Genomic DNA, 21,860 nt, shown 5'->3' with positions numbered 1-21,860 from the left:
TCTTATTCTAGCCCAGACTCAGCCATTCCTCAGAACTCAGATAATCAACGCAGCAATTGACCGCGTTTGGGGTATGGCGCCGATATCCGCAGAGAGCAAGAGAAGAGAATGTCGCTCCTTAATCCTTTTAAACTCCTTCCCAGATACCTTTGTCGCTACCGGTCTCTCCTGGTTTACGCACTTGAGGGTTGCTGAACATCCCTCAAGACTGATTATCACAGAATCATAGAATTTAGTGCTGAAGGAGGCCATTCGGCCCATCGAGTCTGCACTGGCTCTTGGAAAGATCACCCCACTCAAGCCCACACCATCACCCTATTCCCGTAACTCAGTAACCCCATCCAACCTTTTTGGACACGAAGAGCAATTTATCATGGCCAATCCACCTAACCTGCACATCTTTGGACTGTGGGAGGAAACCGGACCGGCACTCGGAGGAAACCCACGCACACACAGGGAGAACGTGCAGACTCCACACAGACAGTGACCCAAGCCGGGAGCTGTGAAGCAACAGTGCTAACCACTGTGCTACCGTGTTACCTCTTAAGGAGGATTATTGGATGTTACTTTTGCGGTCAACTGTTAGTCGCTCTAATTTGTTGCTCTAACAATGTGTCTGCATTGTCATTAGTATGAACACGCCCTCAGAACTAAGCGGCCACCCAGTCCTTTGTTATTATGCTCCTTTTACCCACTTAATCCCTGACCGTCACGTGGGGCCACTACCCTCTTAATGCAGGCTCAGGCTGGGCATTGAGATGTTTAACTCCGAACGGGGCTGACTGCTCTAAGTTAGACGTGTCCCACCTGGGGTGCCAATCGGTTGCTGCACTCTGCTGGTGGCAACTGACAGTACAGACAAATTATACTCCACAACTACGTGATTTAATACAACGTTTATTTAACTCATGTAAGACTTCAGTTGTGTGTTTATTTTAACAGTTACATAAGTTTCAAGACTCACAACTTAAACAAAAGTACTACTCGCTGGAGAGAACGTGGCTCGGCCCGCTCTGGAGGGTGCGGCTGTGAGCTTCCAAACTCAGGTCTCGCCTTGCGAATGTTGATCCTGGAGTTCTTGTCTTTGAATCTCGCAAGCTGCTGCTATTTTACAATGGTTTAGCTTGTAGTTTATAGTTCATTCACATAACCAATCCAGCTGCCCACAGGCCTTAATCGAGAGAGCCTTGCTCTCGCTGTTCCAAAACAAAGAGTTACCAGCAAAATGTTCAGTTGGGAGCTGCCGTTCAGTGTGCTCCCACAAAATTAATACTGCAGAGTGGCAGACAAATCTGTTGGCCTCTTTTACCATCATGCCTCACAGCACAATGTTGGCCATTTACATAGAATTTACAGTGCAGAAGGAGGCCATTCGGCCCATCGGGTCTGCACCGGCTCTTTGAAAGAGCACCCTACCCAAGACCACACCCCCACCCTATCCCCATAACACAGTAACCCCACGCAACATTAAGGGCAATTTTAGACACTAAGGGCAATTTAGCATGGCCAATCCACCTAACCTTCACACGTTTGGACTGTGGGAGGAAACCAGAGCACCCGGAGGAAACCCACGCAGACACGGGGAGAACGTGCAGACTCCGCACAGTCAGTGACCCAAACCGGGAATCGAACCTGGCACCCTGGAGCTGTGAAGCAATTGTGCTAACCACTATGCCACCGTGCTGCCATCTTTCCTACTCAGTACTGGGGTTGCAGCCATTCGGGCTGCATTGCCCGATCCAGCAGGGGGATGGCGACTCCAAGTCTGACGTGGAGGCAGAGGAATCCATTCCATCAGAAGGCGGCGTGTCGCGGACTGAGACCCCCAACAGTCACTCTTCGCCGTCGGTCAGGATCGGCGAACCCACTGCACCTCAGCTGGCCCCAGAGCCTCCTCAGGCGGAAACGCAGCAATGGGCAAAGCGGCACAGAGGGCCCCCACCTTTGACGGCTGAAGGGGGACTTTCGAGCTTTTGGGGAGGGGGGGGGGGGTGTCATAACCCCCACGAGGACCATGGGGAAACCATCACTGATCTTCCCGCAGGACTCATGAAGTACGAGCTTCTCAGATAGGGGGCAGAGGCCACATTCCTTGGCCTCCTTATGTACTTAATAAAAGCCGGCCCATAGCAGGGCCCCAGACAGAGTAGTCTGCTGAGCAGGGATTGTACTGGCAGCCAGATGATGCTTTAGGCAGGACTTTGTAAATAGTTAAAATAAATTAATGCTCAATTTTTGCTTGCTTCCTCAAGTTACTAAAATAAGCTTGTCACGATCCAGGGGAAAGCGGCCCGCTTGATTGGTATCACTTCCACAAATATTCACTCCCTCCAACGTTGATATCCAGGAGCAGAAGTACACATCATCTCAAAGATGTACTACAAGACCTCACCAAGGCTCCTCGGGAAGCACCTTCCAAACCCACAATTATTACCATCGAGAACGACTGAGTGACGGGCCTTGACATCAAGGCAGCATTTGACCGAGTGTGGCATCAAGGAGCCCGAGCTAAACTGGAGTCAATGGGAATCAGGGGGGAAACTCTCCGCTGGTTGGAGTCAAACCTGACCCGAAAGAAGATGGTTGTGGTGGTTGGAGGTCAATCATCCTAGCTCCAGGACATCACTGCAGGAGTTCCTCAGGGTAGAGTCCTCGGCCCAACCATCTTCAGCTGCTTCATCAATGACCTCCCTTCCATCATAAGGTCAGAGGTGCAGATGTTTGCAGATGATAGCGCAATGTTCAGCACCATTCACGACTCCCCAGATAATGAAGCAGTCTATGTCCAGGCTTGGGGCTGACAAGTGGCAAATTACATTTGAGCCAAACAAGTGTCAGGCAATGATTATCTCCAACAAGAGAGGATCTAACCATCGCCCCTAAACATCCAGTGGCATTACCATCGCTGGATCCCCCACTATCAACATCCTGTGGGTTACCATTGAACAAAACCTGAACTGGATTTGCCATATTAATACTGAGGCTACCAGGGCAGCTCAAAGGCTCAGACACTTGCAGCGAGTAACTCACCTCCTCACCCCCCCCCAAAATCTGTCCATCATCGACAAGGCAAAAGGCAGGAGTGTAATGGAATACCCTCCACTTGCCTGGATGAGTGCAGCTCCAACAACACTCAAGAAGCTCGACACCAGCCAGGACAAAGCAGCCCACTTGATTGCTCCCCCTTACACAAACATTCCAACGCTCCACCACCGATGAACAGTAGCAGCTGTGTGTACCATCTTCAAGATGCACTGTAGGACCTCACCAAGGCTCCTTAGGCAGCACCCAAACCCACAACCACTACCATCTAGAAGCTCAAGATCAGCAGATACCTGGGAACCCAACCACCCTCCAAGCCCCTTGTTCAAGAAGGGGAGTAGAGACAACCCCGGTAACTATAGACCAGTGAGCCTTACTTCTGTTGTGGGCAAAATCTTGGAAAGGTTTATAAGAGATAGGGTGTATAATCATCTGGAAAGGAATAATTTGATCAGACATAGTCAACACGGTTTTGTGAAGGGTAGGTCGTGCCTCACAAACCTTATTGAGTTCTTTGAGAAGGTGACCAAACAGGTGGATGAGGGTAAAGCAGTTGATGTGGTGTATATGGATTTCAGTAAAGCGTTTGATAAGGTTCCCCACGGTAGGCTACTGTAGAAAATACGGAAGCATGGGATTCAGGGTGATTTAGCAGTTTGGATCAGAAATTGGCTAGCTGGAAGAAGTGGTGGTTGATGGGAAGTGTTCAGACTGGAGTCCAGTTACTAGTGGTGTACCACAAGGATCTGTTTTGGGGCCACTGCTGTTTGTCATTTTTATAAATGACCTGGAGGAGGGCGTAGAAGGATGGGTGAGTAAATTTGCAGATGACACTAAAGTCGGTGGAGCTGTGGACAGTGCGGAAGGATGTTACAAGTTACAGAGGGACATAGATAAGCTGCAGCGCTGGGCTGAGAGGTGGCAAATGGAGTTTAATGCAGAAAAGTGTGAGGTGATTCATTTTGGAAGGAATAAAAAGACAGAGTACTGGGCTAAGGTAAGATTCTTGGCAGTGTGGATGAGCAGAGAGATCTCGGTGTCCATATTCATAGATCCCTAAAAGTTGCCACTCAGGTTGAGAGGGTTGTTAAGAAGGCGTACAGTGTGTTAGCTTTTATTGGTAGAGGGATTGAGTTTCGGAGCCATGAGGCCATGTTGCAGCTATACAAAACTCTGGTGCGGCCGCATTTGGAGTATTGCGTGCAATTCTGGTCGCCGCATTATAGGAAGGATGTGGAAGCATTGGAAAGGGTGCAGAGGAGATTTACCAGAATGTTGCCTGGTATGGAGGGAAGATCTTATGAGAAAAGGCTGAGCGACCTGAGGCTGTTTTCGTTAGAGAGAAGGTTAAGAGGTGACTTAATTGAGGCATACAAGATGATCAGAGGATTGGATAGGGTGGACAGTGAGAGCCTTTTTCCTCGGATGGTGATGTCTAGCACGAGGAGACATAGCTTTAAATTGAGGGGAGATAGATATAAGACAGATGTCAGAGGTAGGTTCTTTACTCAGAGAGTAGTAAGGGCGTGGAATGCCCTGCCTGCAACAGTAGTGGACTCGCCAACACTAAGGGCATTCAAATGGTCATTGGATAGACATATGGACGATAAGGGAATAGTGTAGATGGGCTTTAGAGTGGTTTCACAGGTCGGCGCAACATCGAGGGCCGAAGGGCCTGCACTGCACTGTAATGTTCTATGTTCTATATTGCCATTTTCCTTCACTGTTGCTGGGTCCAAATCATGGAACTCTCTGCCTAACAGCACGGTGGGTGTACCGACAACACATGGACAGCAGCGGTTCAAGAAGGCAGCTCACTACCACCTTTTCAAGGGCAAATATGGTCTAGCCAGTGACAGCCACATCCCAGAAACAAATGAAGAAAATTAAACTTTCAGATAAATGCCAGTGGATGCAAAAAGAAGCTGGAATAATTGAAGAAACTACAATGTGGAATGTTAGAATCTCTCTGGATGAATCAATTAAGATGGAGTTTATAATCCATGATTACGATGTGATCTTTAATGCTTACAAACAGGGTTGGGTGAAGTTAGATGGGAGGAGCCTTGCGAAAGACAAACGTCACAATAGACCCATTGGATCAAATGAGCCTATTTGAGCTGTTAGTTCTGAGCTGAGTCACCAGAACAGATGGAAATGATCTGGGATTGATGTCTTCACTAAAGGACAGCTTCATGAATAATGTCACACCCCCTCCTGGTGACAGTAACATCTTGACTGAGGTTACACATGTAATCGAGGAAATAGCTGTGGAGAGCAGCAGGAGATGGGAATCTTCAATAGATTCCAGATGGTGAAACTGCCTAAGATTGAAATGAGGGAACAAACATTTCGGAGAATAAAGAAATGGACAAATATAATAAAGGGACCGGGACAATCAGCGGGCATTTCTTTCAGTGCAGGGACATGGATAACAGCACAGTGACGTGTGTCCCCTTGTATTCAAATACAATCAATCATCTCGCATCACTTGCTGAGAGTCTGCTATTTCTTTCAGTACTTTCAAGATTCAACAAATGAACATTTTATTAGCGCGGCGTTCGTTGGCGGTGGGATTCTATACTCCCGCCTTTTATCCGGGGGGGGGGGGGGGGGGGGTGCTGCCAGCCGGAACAGAGAACCCCAACGGCCGTAGAATTCCGGCCATTTGATTTCAGAGCAGCACAACATTATTGGATAACCCCGACTATCCATACCACAGATGCAGTTATTTGAAGAGGAGGCTTGCGCTCTGATCTCATTTATATGTTCTTAAAATCATAGAATCCCAACCCCCCGCCCCCCCCACCTCCATAGGCCGGAATTAAACCCAGGACCTTGGCGCTGTGAGGCAGCAGTGCTAACCCCTGTAAAACACAAGCACACAGTTTGCATGGTCCAATGGGAGGCCTGGTGCACTGTAAGCGCGTGACTCTTAATGCCCTCTGATACATGTGGGGTGAGATTCTCCATTTCCAGACGCTGATTTCGTAATCGTCGATCGGGCGGAGAATCCATTTTTACGACCGAATCGGGGGCTGCGCCTGTTTGGCCGGGGGGGGGGGGCTTCAGCGAGGGCTGGCAGGACTGGTGGGGGGTTGCCAGGGAGTGGCGAGGGGTTGTCCAGGGGGGGCTATCTGGCAGGTCGGGTCCACGCACAGCGCGACCGCTACAGGTCATCGCCGTGTGCATGTGTGCCCACGGCACAGCAATTCTCCGGCTGTTTATTTTGTGGAGGCCGGGCATTTTACGTGGCACGGCTGCTAGCCCTTCACCCGTTGGAGGATCGGTTCTGGGGCAGTGGCAAAATTTCCCACGTAAAACGCCACGGATCCTCTGGACATAGCCTCAAAATTGGAGAATATATCCCGTGGCCTTGGCAGATAACGCATAGCTCATTTGAATACATTCTAAATAATATTGCATCCAGCTCTGTAAGATTAATTAACTTGTGCGAAGCAGAGTTTCAACTGTAACTCGTTCTTATCCAACAGATACATTTTCCATCGCTGTCACATGGTAGGGTGGAGGGTTGTCATGAAACTGCTGTTGAGGAACCAGTTGTTCAGATGTGCTGTTGAACACCACAATCACCGGCTGAAAAACAAAACAACACGAGTGAATAGATTGTGAAAGGTTTCAGAGCAGAATGAGCCAGTCAGTTCCTCATGGCTCGCCCGCCTCTCCCAAACATTGCACCCGTCCCATTGCCACTTTCCCCACTTGGACATTAATGTTTGTGCAGCTCTCTGCCAGAGCAATCTACAAGGCTGTGTCTATTGGTGCCACAACACTAGGGGGAGCACTTCCTGCACATGCTCAGGTGAGGAAATCTCTCCCCTGAATTGTTGGAAATAGTTTATCTGTAGTGGAAGAGCTGAAGGTGTTTCATTAGTAACTGTGCATTTTATTAATAGAGCATTCTCCCACATTCAAAATCTGACTGAATAAGATGGACCTCATTTTGGAGCTCAATTTATGATGGAGAGTTGTATTTAAGATAGGGTCTCGCAAGTTAATAAATAATTCAAAACTGTTTATTAAGTATTTATTCTGGTAGAGAACACAAGGTGGCGAGGAGTGAGAGGTAATCATATTTCGGGGAAGACTTGTTAAACATTCAAGAAAAATTAAACAAAAATACTTTAGTTAAAAGCCATCACCCAACATTTCCCTGGTATCGAGAATCCTACTGTCGACCAACTGGCAGGGAATCACTGCTCTTGTCCAATTTGTTCAAATAAACACAAATAAAGCAGGGACGGGAAAGGTGATACCGGATCTAAAGACAGCTTCACAAGTGACCCCGCTTAAATATTTCAAATCACCGAAACTCCTGCTACCTACCAACCAGAAAGGCTCAGGAAGATTTATTCCTTAACCAATGTGACTAAAAACATTCAGGTCATTATCACATTGCTGTTTGTAGGAACCACTTGTATGCAAATTGGGCTGCTGTGTTTATTACAGCACAGCAGGAACTACACTTCAAGAGTGTTTAATAAAAACAGGAAATGCTGAATGACACCATCTGTGGAGGTCTGACAGCAGACAGAAGCAGAGTTAACACTTCCAGTCCATATGACCCTTCTGCAGAACATTTTGTGTTACAGCCCCCACAGGGGTCAGAGTGTGGACCCCATGACCTCTACTGAATACAAACTAGTGTGCAATCTAATGTAAGTGATTCATAGATTATCATAGAATTTACAGTGCAGAAGGAGGCCATTCAGCCCATCGAGTCTGCACCGGCTCTTGGAAAGAGCACCCTACCCAAGGTCAACATCTCCACCCTATCCCCATAACCCAGTAACCCCACCCAACACTAAGGGCAATTTTGGACACTAAGGGCAATTTATCATGGCCAATCCACCTAACCTGCACATCTTTGGACTGTGGGAGGAAACCGGAGCACCCGGAGGAAACCCACGCACTCGGGGAGGATGTGCAGACTCCGCACAGACAGTGACCCAAGCCGGAATCAAACCTGGGACCCTGGAGCTGTGAAGCAATTGTGCTATCCACAATGCTACCGTGCTGCCCAAGTGACCTGCTGGTATCCAGCAGTTATCATTGATACATGCATGGTTTTCTAAAATGGGGAAAGAGAGCGAATATACACCAGTAAATACACAGACGTAATCAATCCATTACGTGACTTACCACTGGTTTTGCACAGCAGCAGCTCATAGCTTTACAGTTGAAACTTGAAACTGCAATGGATATTCCTGCATTGAGCAGGGTCAGTAGTAGAAGGATGGCCACACATGCAATTAGACCCTGTCATGGGTTAGACAAAAATAAATTATGTTGGGCAGAAAACATTTTAAAATATTGCTTTCAAATGGCTTTCAATCAATGTAGTTTAACACTCACCATACAATAAGAGGTGTAATCTACATGATAACAATGATATGGAATACTAATGTTTAAAGTATATGCTACAATTGCTGGCACGCAGGAAATGGCACTGATGATGTTCATTCCTAAGCAACCTCTGATCTGGAAGTAGATTAACATTAAAGAACATATGAGAAAACATGGAAGGAGGAAAACACCAATTGGCTGATCAAGTCTATTTATTCCTATTCCAGTCTATTTGAAATGTACCCATCTCATTGAATCCACACAAACCCATTCAATGTCACACTTTAGGAAGGATGTCAAGGTTTTGGAAAGGATTCAGCAGAGATTTACTAGAATAAAGACATCAATTGGTATTGTACTCCCCGTATTGAGTAGTATTGTTTAAGAGGTAGTTGTAAGTTATTTTTAGGTGTGATGTTTAAGATTTTAATTCTGTGTTCTTCATAAAGTTTTGATTTAATAGAGCAAACCCCTATTTCTTTGTGAAGTCACTCCTGGAGTGAGGTATCCTTTTCCCTCAGTCTTACAAAATTAAAATAAAATACTGTTTTTTTTTGTCCAGGATCCTAGCCACTGTTGGGATCTGGTCTGACATCGTAATAACTGAGACCATGTAAATTAATTGATCCAATGTATTCACCCTCCCAACATGACATTTAATTTTCTTTTTGGCGACATCCATGAAAGTACTTGACCATAAAAACTGACTGCAAGCGTTTCTGTAGGTGTGTATAGAGAAAAAGATTGGCAACAAGAAATGTAGACCCCTTACAGTCAGAAACGGGGGAATTCATAATGGGGAACAAAGAAATGGCTGAGGAACTAAATTTGTACTTTCCTTGTGTCCTCAAAAAGGAAGACATGAATAATGGACCGGAAGTTCTGAAACACAAGTTTCGGTGAGGAGCTGAAGGAAGTCAGTGGGCGGGATTCTCCGAACCCCCCCCCCCGGCAGGCCGGAGAATCGCCAGGGGGGGGCGGCGTGAATCCTGCCCTGACACCGGCTGCCGAATTCTCCGGCGCAGCTTTTTTGGCGGGGGCGGGAATCGCGCCGCGCCGGTCAGGGGCCGTTGGCAGTGGCGATTCTCCGCTCCGCGATGGGCCGAGCGGCCGCCCGCTTTCGTCCAGTCCCGCCGGTGTAAATTACACAAGGTTCTTACCAGCGGGACCCGGCTCTGTGGGCGGCCTACGGAACCCTCGGGGGGTGGGGGGGGGGACGGCGCGGGGGGATCTGGCCCCGGGCACGGTGGCCTGGCCCACAATCGGAGGCCTAGCGATCTGCGGGCGGGCCTGTGCCGTGGGGGCACTCTTTCCCTCCGCACCGGCCGCTGCAAATCTCCGCCATGGCCGGCGCGGAGAAGAAACCCACTGCGCATGTGCAGGAATCACGGCAGCGGTTCTGGGAACATGCTGGCGCTCTTGCGCATGCGCCAACGCACACCGGCCGGCAGAGGCCCTTCGGCGCGGCGCCAACCACTCCAGCGCCGGCCTCGCCCCCGAAGGATTCTGCACCTTCCGGACGTCCCGACGCCGGAGTGGTTCACGCCACTCTTTGGCGCAGGTACGGCCCGCCCGCCGGATGCCGGAGAATCCCGCCCAGTATTCGTAGACAAATCATTTTGGTGAAATTAATAAATTGAAGGCAGATAAATCTCCAGGGCCTGATTATCTTCATCACAGAGTACTTAAGGAAGTGGCCCTAGAAACAGGAGCTCCATTGGTGGTCATTTTCCAAGATTCTTTGGACCCTGGAATGATTCCTAATGATTGGAGGGTAGCTAATAAAAGCCCGTTATTCAAAAAGGGAGGGCGAGAGAACACAGGGAACTATAGACCAGTGAGCCTAACATCGGTAGTAGGACAGTTGCTAGAGTCCATTATCAAGGCTTTCATAGCACAGCATTTGGAAAGCAGTGGTTCAATCAGACAAAGTCAGCATGGATTTACAAAAGGAAAACCATGCTTGACAAACCTACTGGAATTCTTTGAAGATCTAACTAGTAGAGTTGATCTGGGAGACCCGGTGGATATGGTTTATTTAGACTTTCAGAAGGCTTTCGATAAGATCTCATAGCAAATTACTAAAGTTCAAGCACATGGGATTTCAAGTAGTGTCTTGTGATGAATAGGAAGCTGGTTAGCAGACACAAAGTAAAGAGTTGGAATAAATGGTATTTTTCTGATTGGCAGGCAGTGACTAGTGGGGTACCGCAGGGGTCTGCGCTCGGACATCAACTGTTCACATTATATATGAATGATTTGGACGAGGGAACTAAATGTATTATCTCCAAATTTGCAGATGATACAAAGCTGGGTGGGAGGGTGAGCTGTGAGGAGGATGCAGAGATGCTTCAGCGAGATTTGGACAGGCTGAGTGAGTGGGCAAATGCATGACAGATGCAGTATAATGTGGATAAGTGTGAGGTCATCCACTTCAGTAGAAAAAATAGGAAAGCAGATTATTGTATGAATGGGTGAATATTGAGAGAGGTGGATACTCAGCGAGACCTTGGTGTCCTCGTGCATCAGTCGCTGAAAGTAAGCGTGCAGGTACAGCCGGCAGTAAAGAAGGCAAATGGTACTTTGGCCTTCATAGCGAAAGGATTTGAATATAAGAGTAGGGATATTTTACTGCAATTGTTTAGGGCATTGGTGAGGCCAAGTCTGGAGTATTGTGGGCAGTTTCTGTGTCCCTATCTGAGGAAGGATGTTCTTGCTGTGGAGGGAGAGCAGCAAAGGTTTACCAGGCTGATTCCTGGGATGGCAGGACTGTCATATGACGAGAGACTACATCGGTTAGGATTATATTCATTGGAGTTTAGAAGAGTGAGAGGGGTCTCACAGAAACTTATAAAATTCCAACAGGATTAGACAAGGTAGATTCAGAAAGGGGCGAGTGAGTCCAGAACTAGGGGTCATAGTTTGAGGATAAGGGATTGAGGTGAGGAGCAATTTCTTCACCCAGAGAGTGGTGAATCTGTGGAATTCACTCCCACAGAAAGTAGTTGAGGGGAGGCGGGATCAGGGTATTGAATTTGATGATCGGCCATGATCATAATGAATGGCAGAGCAGGTTCGAAGGGCTGAATGGCCTCCTCCTGCTTCTATTTTCTACGCATGTTTCCATGTATGTTATATTTCTACAGTCATAGCACAGATCACGGATATGAGAGTTTTATTTTCCAAGTGCAGCATTTATGTGTAGCTCCGTGTCCCTGACAGGTCTGCACGATGCTGATTCCAATATCAGATATTTAAGGCATAAGGAATGTTTAAGGTGTGTCCCACTGCCATGTTTAGATTCTACATTATTGGGCAGCACGGTAGCATTGTGGAAAGCACAATTGCTTCACAACTCCAGGGTCCCAGGTTCGATTCCGGCTTGGGTCACTGTCTGTGCGGAGTCTGCACGTTCTCCCAGTGTGTTCGTGGGTTTCCTCCGGGTGCTCCGGCTTCCTCCCACAGTCCAAGGATGTGTAGGTTAGGTGGATTGGCCATGATAAATTGCCCTTAGTGTCCAAAATTGACCTTGGTGTTGGGTGGGGTTACTGAGTTATGGGGATAGGGTGGAGGTGTTGACCTTGGCTAGGGTGCTCTTTCCAAGAGCCGGTGCAGACGCGATGGGCCAAATGGCCTCCTTCTGCACTGTAAGTTCTATGATAAATACAGCTGGGAAGGGGGAAATGGCACTGATGGTTTTAGTTCCCTGACAGCTTCTGACCCCCAGACAAACACCGTATACAACACAAGAACTTGTAAAATATGAAAGGGTCATTCAGCCCATCAAGTCCAATTCTTCTCCAGACTATTTGAAATCTACCATGCATTTAAAAATCAATAGCATTTCAGGTGAACTGATGAAGTTTTACAGATCATGTAATTGATAAAACTGATGTAGATAGTACTCGAGGTGGAATGAAAAATTCAGATGGCACCCAAGTCAATTCTAGAATGAGAAATAATTAAAACAATAAAGGTGAGAATTGGGAACACCACCACAGAGAAACATAGAAAATGGGAACAGGAGGACATTCGGCCCTTCGAATCTGCTGTCCCATCAATATGATCACGACTGGTCCTCTACCTCAATGTTATACACTCACTCTCCCCCCCGCCCCCTCATACCCCTTAACACCTTTAGAGTCCAGAAATCTCTCTATTTCCTTTTTAAATTTATTCAGTGGTACAGAATTCCACAGGTTTCACCATCCATGGCGTGAAGACATTTCTCTTCATCCAAGTCCAACCCCGTATCGTAAGATGGAAACTCCTTGCTCTATCTAGACGTCCCCCCCCCCCCCCCCCACCCCCTCTGCAGCCAGAGGAATCTCTTTTGAAGAAGTCATGCGGACTCAAAATGTTACCTCTGTTTCTCTCTTCATGGATGCGATCAGTCTTTCTGAGCTTTACCAGCATTTTCTGATTTTGTTTCACAGCAAACATCACCCGTGTATCCAGTCTGTCCGGCCCTGGCTGAATTTTGTACATATCAATGAAATCCCCTCTCATTCTTTTAAACTCTGGTGAATACAGGCCGAGTTGACTCAATCTCTCCTCAAATGACAACCCTGCCATCTCAGGACTCCGTCTGGTGAACCTTCGCTCTATGGCACATATATCCTTTCTTACAGCAGGAGACCAAAACTGCACACAATCCTCCAGGTGTGGTCTCACCCAGGCCCTATACAGCTGCAGGAAGATGTCTTTGCTCTGAGACGCCAATCCTCTAGGAATGAAGACCAATATACCACTTGCCTTCCATACTGCTTATCTGCGGCTTGCTCAGTGACTAAGTACAAAGACACCCAGGTCCCTGTTCACATCAACATTTTCCAATCTATCACCATTTAAATAATAGTCTGCTAGTCTGTTTTTCCATCTGAACATCCACAATATGCTGCATCTGCCATGTATTTGCCCACTCATTTAACTTGTGTATGTCACCTCAAAGCCATTCCTGATCACCCACATTCCCACCAAGTTTTGTGTCGTCAGCAAACGTGGAAATATTACTTTTGGTTCCTTCATCCAAATCATTGATGTGTGCTGGGTTTTTTTCTTTTCTATAAATTTAGGGTACCCAATTCTTTTTTTTTCAATTAAGGGGCAATCCACCTACCCTGCATATCTTTTTGGGTTGTGGGGGCGAGACCCACGCAGACACGGGGAGAATGTGCAAACTCCACACGGACAGTGACCCGGAGCCGGGATCGAACCCGGGTCCTTGGCACCATGAGGCAGTAGTGCTAACCACTGTGCCACATTGCCGCCCAGTGATGTGCATTGTGAATTGGTGGTGCCCAATCACTGATTCCTGCGGGACTGCACTACTCACTGCCTGCCACTTCGAAACAGACCCATTTATTCCTACTCTCTGTTCCTGCCTGCTAACCAATTCTCAGTCCAGGATACTCTATTACCCCCAAACCCAGGCGCTTTAATTTTGTACGCTGACCTGTATCCACAGGAGTTTAAAAGAATGAGAAGGGATTTCCATAGAATCCTTACAGTACAGAAGGAAGGCCATTTGGCCCATCAAGACTGCACTGACCCCCCCCACTCCCCCCCCCCCCCCCCCACCGAAAGAGCACACTATTTAGGCCAACTCCCGCACTCTATCCCCATAACCCCATCCAACCTGCACATCGTAGGACACTAAGGGGCAATTTAGCATGGCCAATCCACCTAACCTGTACACCTTTGGGCTCTTTGAATATATAGATTTCTAGACTCTAAAGATGTCAATAAATATGAGAGAGGGTGTGAGTTAGAGGATCAGCCTTGGTCACATTGAATAGCGGAGCAGATTCGAAGGGACGAATGACCTTATTCTGCTTCTGGTTTCTCTATTTCTAGTCAACCCAATCTCTCCTGATAAGATAATCCCGACATCCCAGAGATCAATCTGGTGAACCTTTGCACTCTGTCTATTGCAAGTATATAATTTGTTCCACAAGCTGAAACCAAAATGTGCTGAGTAGAAGGAGGCAGAGGGTGTTGGTCGAAGGTTGCTTTGTGACTGGGAGCTTGTGTCCAGTGTTGTTCCGCAGGGTTCGATGCTGGGTCCCTTGCTGTTTGTAGTGTACATTAATGATCTACACGGGAATGTGGGGTGTATGATCAGTAAGTTCGCAGATGACACAAAAATTGATGGTCGAGTAAATAGCGATTACAGAGTAATATCGACGGGCGCATGGGAACAGAGGCAAATGGAATTTAACCCTGAAAAGTGGGAGGTGATGCATTTTGGGAGGACAGACAAGGTGAGAGAACACACAATGCAAAATAGAATGCTAGGAAGTACAGAGAACCAGGGGGGACCATGTGGTGCATATACATACATCCCTGAATATAGCAGGACAGGTGGGCAAGAAGGCTTATGGAAACTTGCTTTTATTAGCCGAAGCATAGAATATAAGAGCGGGGAGGTTATGATGGAGCTGTATAAAACGCTCATTGGGCCACAGCTAGAGTATTGTGTGTCGTTCTGGTCACCACACTATCGGAGAGATGTGATTTCACTGGGGAGGGTGATTCACCAGGATGTTGACTGGGCTGGAGCGTTTCAGCTGTGAAGAGAAACTGGATAGGCTGGGATTGTTTTCCCTGGAGCAGAGGAAGCTGAGGGGGGGATCTGATTGAGATGTACAAAATAATGAAGGACACAGATAGGGTAGAAAGGAAACAAAAACTTTCCCCTTAGTAGAGGCAGAATGCACCAATCTGCGAGTGATTCGACTTCATGCCGTGTATCTCAATTGAAACTTTTTTCGTTCAACAGCTCACACACTCGTGTGGAATTTTGTCCTCATTCAGGGGAGGGAGTTAGACTGCCGAGAAATCAGAGATTAGTATTTCAGGCGTGCAATTGTCCCATCCAGGATAGGGGCATCTGATGCACGATCAATGACCACTAAAACGAGGTTGTAGTCCAACTGAAGGCTTTAATAAGCTAGATGTTTCCCCCAGCAGCTCAGGTACAGAATGAAGGCTGCTGGGGCGGCATGGACTCTTATACCCCACCTAGCAGGGTGGAGCTACCATACATCTTAACCAATAGAAAACATACAGTTTCCGCCAATGGTGCTCCAGCATACCAGGTGCCGTAATACCTCTACCACCACAGCATCAAGCACATAGAACACAGAAAAGAACACAGAACATATAGTGCAGAAGGAGGCCATTCGGCCCATCGAGTCTGCACCGACCCACTTAAGCCCTCACTTCCACCCTACCCCGCTAACCCAATAACCCCTCCTAACCTTTTTGGACACTAAGGGCAATTTAGAATGGCCAATCCATTTAACCTGCACATCTTTGGACTGTGGGATGTCATGAGAATATCGCTTTAAGAAATGTTTGGCTGTTCATATTACTGCAGTGATGTCAGAGTGTGGGTGGAGCTGGGCTGTCTGTCAGCTTTTTACTTTTGTTTTAGGCCGTCTGCTGCAGGGTGTACTGTTGATCTCTCTGCCATGAAAAGACTATCTCTTGATCATTTGGTGAATTCAGAATTATAAATGTTTTCGGTAGTGAATGTAAACCTGATGTGCTTCTGCTGAAAGGTGTTTCTTCTGTCTTCTGGATGTTGTTTGGGAAGTTATTAAGGATTACTTAGTGATGTATTCTTTGGGGGTTGTATTTGAATTAATGGTTGCTAAGATGTTCACTGTATGTTTTAAAAAGGTTAATTTGAGTTCAGAGAATAAACATTGTTTTGCTTTAAAAAATACTTTTCCATTTCTGCTGTACCACACCTGTAGAGTGGGCCGTGTGCTCCCCGTACCACAATCTATTAAAAGTTGTGGGTCAGGTGAACTCCATGATACACTTTGGGGTTCTCTAAACCCTGGCCCATAACGGGGAGGAAACCGGAGCACCCGCAGGAAACTCACATAGACACGAGGAAAATGTGCAAACCCCTCACAGACAGTCACCAGAGGTGGGAATCGAACCCGGGTCCCTGGTGCTGGGAGTGCCACCATGGTTGCCACCTTGAGCTGAATTACTTATTGTTGCAAATCAACCATGTCAAAATCATTATTTGAGCAAGTACTCACCATAGAATGAGTCGGTTCCCTCTCAACAGCTATAGCAAGAGCTCCTGCAACAATAAACTTTAAAAACATATTTCACGTCAGAGAGAAAACTTAGAAGAATTGAATAACATTAAAATATGGCGTTTTCCTAAATTCTTCCCCTTTCAAGCTAGAGCCTTAAGTTAGACATTGGCTCCATAAACTCCCTGCCTGTGTGTGACTCCTCACTCAGATGGGATTCTTCCTGTCTGAAGCTGGACAGAGAGTGAATGAAGGAAGTTCAATGTGGTAAGTGTCACAGCTCAGACTGACACTTATTTGTTTGTTTCATAGCTTAACACACTGATGCGACCATCAATTAGGTGGATTGGCCGTGATAAATTGCCCTTAGTGTCCAAAATTGCCCTTAGTGTTGGGTGGAGGTGTTGACTTTGGGTGGGGTGCTCTTTCCAAGAGCTGGTGCAGACTCAATGGGCCGAATGGCCTCCTTCTGCATTGTAAATTCAATGATAATCTATGATTAATCTAGGACAAAGGTTCGGCACAACATCGTGGGCCGAAGGGCCTGTTCTGTGCTGTATTTTTCTATGATGTGGAGATGCCGGCGTTGGACTGGGGTGAGCACAGTACGAAGTCTTACAACACCAGGTTAAAGTCCAACAGGTTTGTTTCGAAAGCTAGTGACATCGAAACAAACCTGTTGGACTTTAACCTGGTGTTGTAAGACTTCGTACTGTATTTTTCTATGTTCTAATTCACACGAGACGATTAGTAGAAGTGAACAGTGGTTTTAATAAGCTAGATCTGTGCCTGCCTGCGACTGCTCTGTACTGAGTGCCGCCTACAGGCTGCAGGTTTATACACCACCCCTGAGGGGGCGGAGCCACAGGCGGAGCCCACAGGGGCATCAACAGAGTACAGTACAATACAGTGGTGAATTGCAGTAGCAATACATTCACCACACACACTTTGAGGAATCAGAATGGAAGTGTTGGAGGGATGAGCAGGCTGGTTATCAACCTGTTAGGGACTGACCCGGAGGCACTTGAATATTTTTCCAGCTGGAATCAATGAATGATGAACTGAAGGAGGATGATCAATCTCAGCCTCCTCCAGAGGTCCCATATCACAGACACAAGAAATAGCTGAAGCCACTGGATGCAAATAGGCTTTGACTACATTACTGCTGAAGATTTCTAGGTGCCGCCCCATAAACTGTTCCAATACAGCGACAACATCAGCAACTCCCTGAACATTTCACAAAATTCCCATGCGTTTTCCTGCCCGAAAAGGGAGAACAAGTATCCAACCCGGAAATTACTCCACCATCATTCTATTTAACTAAAAAAGAAAAGAGAAGTATCAAAATTAAGGAAATACCATCGAACTGTGCAAAGGTGAGTGGCTGGTCAGGGGCTGGATTCTCTGTTTTTGGGACTAAGTCACCATACCGTTGTGAAAACTGTGATCTTTTACGCCAGGAAAGCTGGCGTCAAAAGGGCACAGATTCACCATCTTGCAGGGGGCTAGCAGGCAGCTATCGTGAAGCTCGCAGCTCCACCTGCCGATACGCCCCCCCCCCCCCCCGCACTTCTGGGTCAGAGGCCGTGCATGCGCACGGCGTCGGCCTCCAGCAGCCATGCCGTGTTGCATGGCGGACTCAGCCCGCAGACCTGGAGCGGCAAATTAGTGCCCCGCATCGGCCACTCGCGCTCCCCGGACCACCCGCACACATAGCCCCCAGTCCTGAATGAAGCCCTCCGATCGTCCCTCCCCCGACTGTGGTGGCCCCGGACTAAGTCCGAATCCACCACACGAGGATCCCGGACGATGGTGAGGTCCACAGGAATTTGGCCAGTCGAGGGCGGAGAATAGCGGGGCGGGCCTCAGGCAATGGCCTGAGGCAGTGGATACTCGGCGCGGCATACCCGTGGAGTACACCAATTCTTGGGGGGGGGGGGGGGGCGGAGAATCGAAGAACCGGCGCCACTCCTGATTTTGTGCGCTAAAACGGATTCTCCGCCCCGTCGCCGAACGCGATTTTGGCGTCGGGGTGTGGAGAATCCAGCCCCAGATGTTTGGTCAGAATATAAAGAACAGCAGAGAATAACTGGAGGGTAAATCAGAAGAATGAAATTAGAGTATGAGCGGAAGCTAGCTAGAAATGTGTAGGTGGATAATAAGAGCTTTTGGGATTTGAAAAGGAAGAGAGTAAGTAAATTGACTGCTAATCCTCCAGAGGGGAGTTAATTGTGCATAATAAGGAAGTGGCCGATCAAATGAGCAGATATTTTCTTTCTGCCTTGACTGCAGAAAAAAAACATTCCAGTAATAGCTCTAAATCAGGAGGTGGAAGGAAGAGTGGAAATTGGTGAAATTACAATCACTGGGGAAGCGGTACTGAGCAAACGACTGAAGCTGCAGTTGACAACTCTCTGGGTCCTAATGGACTTCATCCTAGGGTCGAAAAGAGGTGCAAATGATGTAGCGTTGCATTGGGGTTAGTTTTCCAAAATTCGCTAGATTCTGGAAAGGTTCCATCATACCAGAAAGTAGCAAACACAAACCGTCTATTCAACAGGGAGTGGGGAGCAGAAACCAGAAAACTATCGGCCAGTTAGCTTGTCGTGGGGAAGGTGCTAGAATTGAACGTTAAAGAGGTTATAGCTCAGTGTAATTTGAAAGAGTCAGAATGTAATAATATAATAACAATGATAATCGCATATTGTCACAAGTAAGTTTCAATGAAGTTACTGTGAAAAGCCCCTAGTCGCCACATTCCGGCGCCTGTTCGGGGAGACCGGTACAGGAATTACACCCGCGCTGCTGGCCTTGTTCTGCATTGCAAGCCAGATATTTAGCCCACTGTGCTAAACCAGAGTCTGTTTATGCGAAAGGGAAATCAGTTAAGAAGGAAAATGCAATGTTAGCATTCATGTCGAGAGGACTAGAATACAAGAGCACGGATGTATTTCTGTCGCTGTATAAGGCTCTTGTCAGACCCCATTTGGAGTATTGTGAGCAGTTTTGGGCCCCGTATCTAAGGGAGGATGTGCTGGCCTTGGAAAGGGTCCAGAGGAGGTTCACAAAAATGATCTCTGGAATGAAGAGCAGTTGAGGACTCTGGGTCTGTAGTCATTTGAGACTAGAAGGATGAGGGGGGGATCTTATTGAAACTTACAGGCTCCTGCGAGGCCTGGATAGAGTGGACGTGGAGACGATGTTCCCACTTGTAGGAAAAATTAGAACCCAAGGGCACAGCCTCAGACGGAAGGGACGATCCTTTAAAACAAATATGAGGAGGAATTTCTTCAGCCAGAGGGTGGTGAATCTGTGGAACTGTTTGCCGCAGAAGGTTGTGGAGGCCAAATCACTGAATATCTTTAAGACAGAGTTAGATAGGTTCTTGATTGATAAGGGGATCAGGGGTTATGGGGAGACGGCAGGAGAATGGGGATGAGAAAATATCAGCCATGATTGAATGGTGGAACAGACTCATGGGGCGCGATTCTCCACTCCCACGCCGGTTGGGAGAATCGCCTGGGCCGCCAAAAGTTCCGGGGATGCCCGTCCGACACCCTCCCGCGATTCTCCCAAGCGGCGGGAACGGCCCGGTTGAGTTTCGCAGGCCGCAGGCCGGAGAATCGCCGGAGACACCCAAAATGGCGATTCTCCGGCACCCCCGCTATTCTGAGGCCCGGATGGGCCGAGCGGCCAGGCCAAAACGGCGGGTTCCCCCCAGCGCCATCCACATCTGGTTGCTACAGTCGTGGGCGGTGCGTGAACGCTGGGGGGGGGGGGGGGCGGCCTGTGGGGGGCGGGGGCGGATCCTGCACCGGGGGGTACCTTAAAAGTGGAGTGGCCCGCGATCGGTGCCCACCGATTGTCGGCCCGTCCTCTCTGAAGGAGGACCTCCTTCCTTCCCCGGCCCGCAAGAATCCGTCCGCCATCTTTTTGCGGGGCGGACTTACAGCGGACGGCAACCACGCATGCGCGGTTGACGTCCGTTATGCGGCGCCGGCCGCATCATTGATGCGGCGCCGCTTTTGCGTGGGCGACAAGGCCTGGCGCGGGTAGATGACGCGGCCCCGATACTGGCCCATTGTCAGGGCCTGAATCGGTCGGGACCGGGGCCGTTCCGCGCCGTCGTGAACCTCGACGGTGTTCACGACGGCGCGGCCACTTCGGCGTGGGGGTGGAGAATCCCGCCCATGGTCTATGTGTAACCAAATATTGGAGTTCTTTGATGTAACATTCACTGTGGATAAAGGGAAACCAGTACTTGAATTTCCTGAAGGGTTCTGTTGAGATCTTTTTTACAGGATGAGGGCATTGCTGCAAGGCTAAAATGTATTGGCCCTCCCTAATTACCCTTGAGATGGCGATGGCAAAATGCCTTCATGAACTGCTGCAGTCCCTGTGCTGTTAGTGAGGAAGGTCCAGGGTTTTGCCCCATTGACAATGAAGGAACGGCGATATATTTCCAAGTCAGTGTAGTGAGTAACTTGGAGGGGAGCATCCAGGTGGTTGCGTTCCCAGGTATCTGCTGCCCTTGTCCTTCGAGATGATATCAGTTGTGGGTTTGGGTGGTGCTGCCTAAGGAGCATTGATGGGTTTCTCCAGTGCATCTTATAGATGGTACACATGGCTGCCACTGTGCGTCTATCATATTATAGAATTTACAGTACAGAAGGGGGCCATTCGGCCCATCGAATCTGCACTGGCCCTTGGAAAGAGCGCCCCATTTAAGCCCACTCTTCCCAACCGATCGCCGCAACCCCACCTAATGTTTTTGGACACTAAAGGCAATTTAGCATGTCCAATCCACCTCACCTGCACATCTTTGGACTGTGGGGGGGAACCGGAGCACCCGGAGGAAACCCACACGGTTGTTGAGGGAGCGAATATCTGTGGAAGGGGTGCCAATCAAGTGGGCTGCTTTGTCCTGGATGGTGTCGAGCTTCTTGAATGTTGTTGGAGCTGCACTCACCCAGGCAAGTGGAGAGTATTCCATTACACTCCTGACTTGTGCCTTGTAGACGGTGGACAGGCTTTGTAGAGTCAGGAGGGGAGTTACTTGCTGCATGATTTCTAGGCTCTGACTTGCTCTTGTAGCCACAGTATTTATATGGCTAGTCCAATTCAGTTTCTGGTCAATAGTAACCCCCATGATGTTAATAGTGGGGGATTCAGTGATGGTAATGTTGTTGAATGTCATGGGGCTATGGTTAGATTCTCTCTTGTTGGAGATGGTCATTGCCTAGCACTTGTGTAACACGCATGTTACTTGCCACTTGTCAGCCCAAGTCCAGATATATCAAGGTCTTGCTGCATTTGGACATGGGTTGCTTCAGTATCTGAGAGAAGTTGCGAATGGTGCTAAACATTGTGCAGTCATCAGCAAACATCCCT

General features: G+C 48.1%; 1 protein-coding gene across 2 annotated transcripts in view; it reads right to left on the bottom strand.

Annotated features, from left to right (window-relative positions):
* Positions 1 to 881: 881 nt before the first annotated feature.
* LOC140389543 (membrane-spanning 4-domains subfamily A member 4A-like) overlaps positions 882 to 21,860 on the bottom strand; it is a 51,260-nt gene continuing 30,281 nt past the window's right edge. For both annotated transcript variants that reach the window (XM_072473744.1, XM_072473745.1), the window contains exons 4-7: positions 16,470 to 16,526; positions 8,419 to 8,544; positions 8,206 to 8,322; positions 882 to 6,639 (exon numbers count right to left, since the gene is read on the bottom strand). In XM_072473744.1, the coding sequence (XP_072329845.1) occupies positions 6,526 to 6,639; positions 8,206 to 8,322; positions 8,419 to 8,544; positions 16,470 to 16,526 (414 nt within the window). In that variant the 3' untranslated portion in view covers positions 882 to 6,525. The remainder of the gene's footprint in view (positions 6,640 to 8,205; positions 8,323 to 8,418; positions 8,545 to 16,469; positions 16,527 to 21,860) is intronic.

Source organism: Scyliorhinus torazame, chromosome 14 (genome assembly GCF_047496885.1).
Source record: "Scyliorhinus torazame isolate Kashiwa2021f chromosome 14, sScyTor2.1, whole genome shotgun sequence".
Lineage (NCBI taxonomy): Eukaryota > Metazoa > Chordata > Chondrichthyes > Carcharhiniformes > Scyliorhinidae > Scyliorhinus > Scyliorhinus torazame.
Note: the sequence above shows the minus strand (reverse complement) of the source record. Positions and strands in the feature narration are given on the sequence as shown.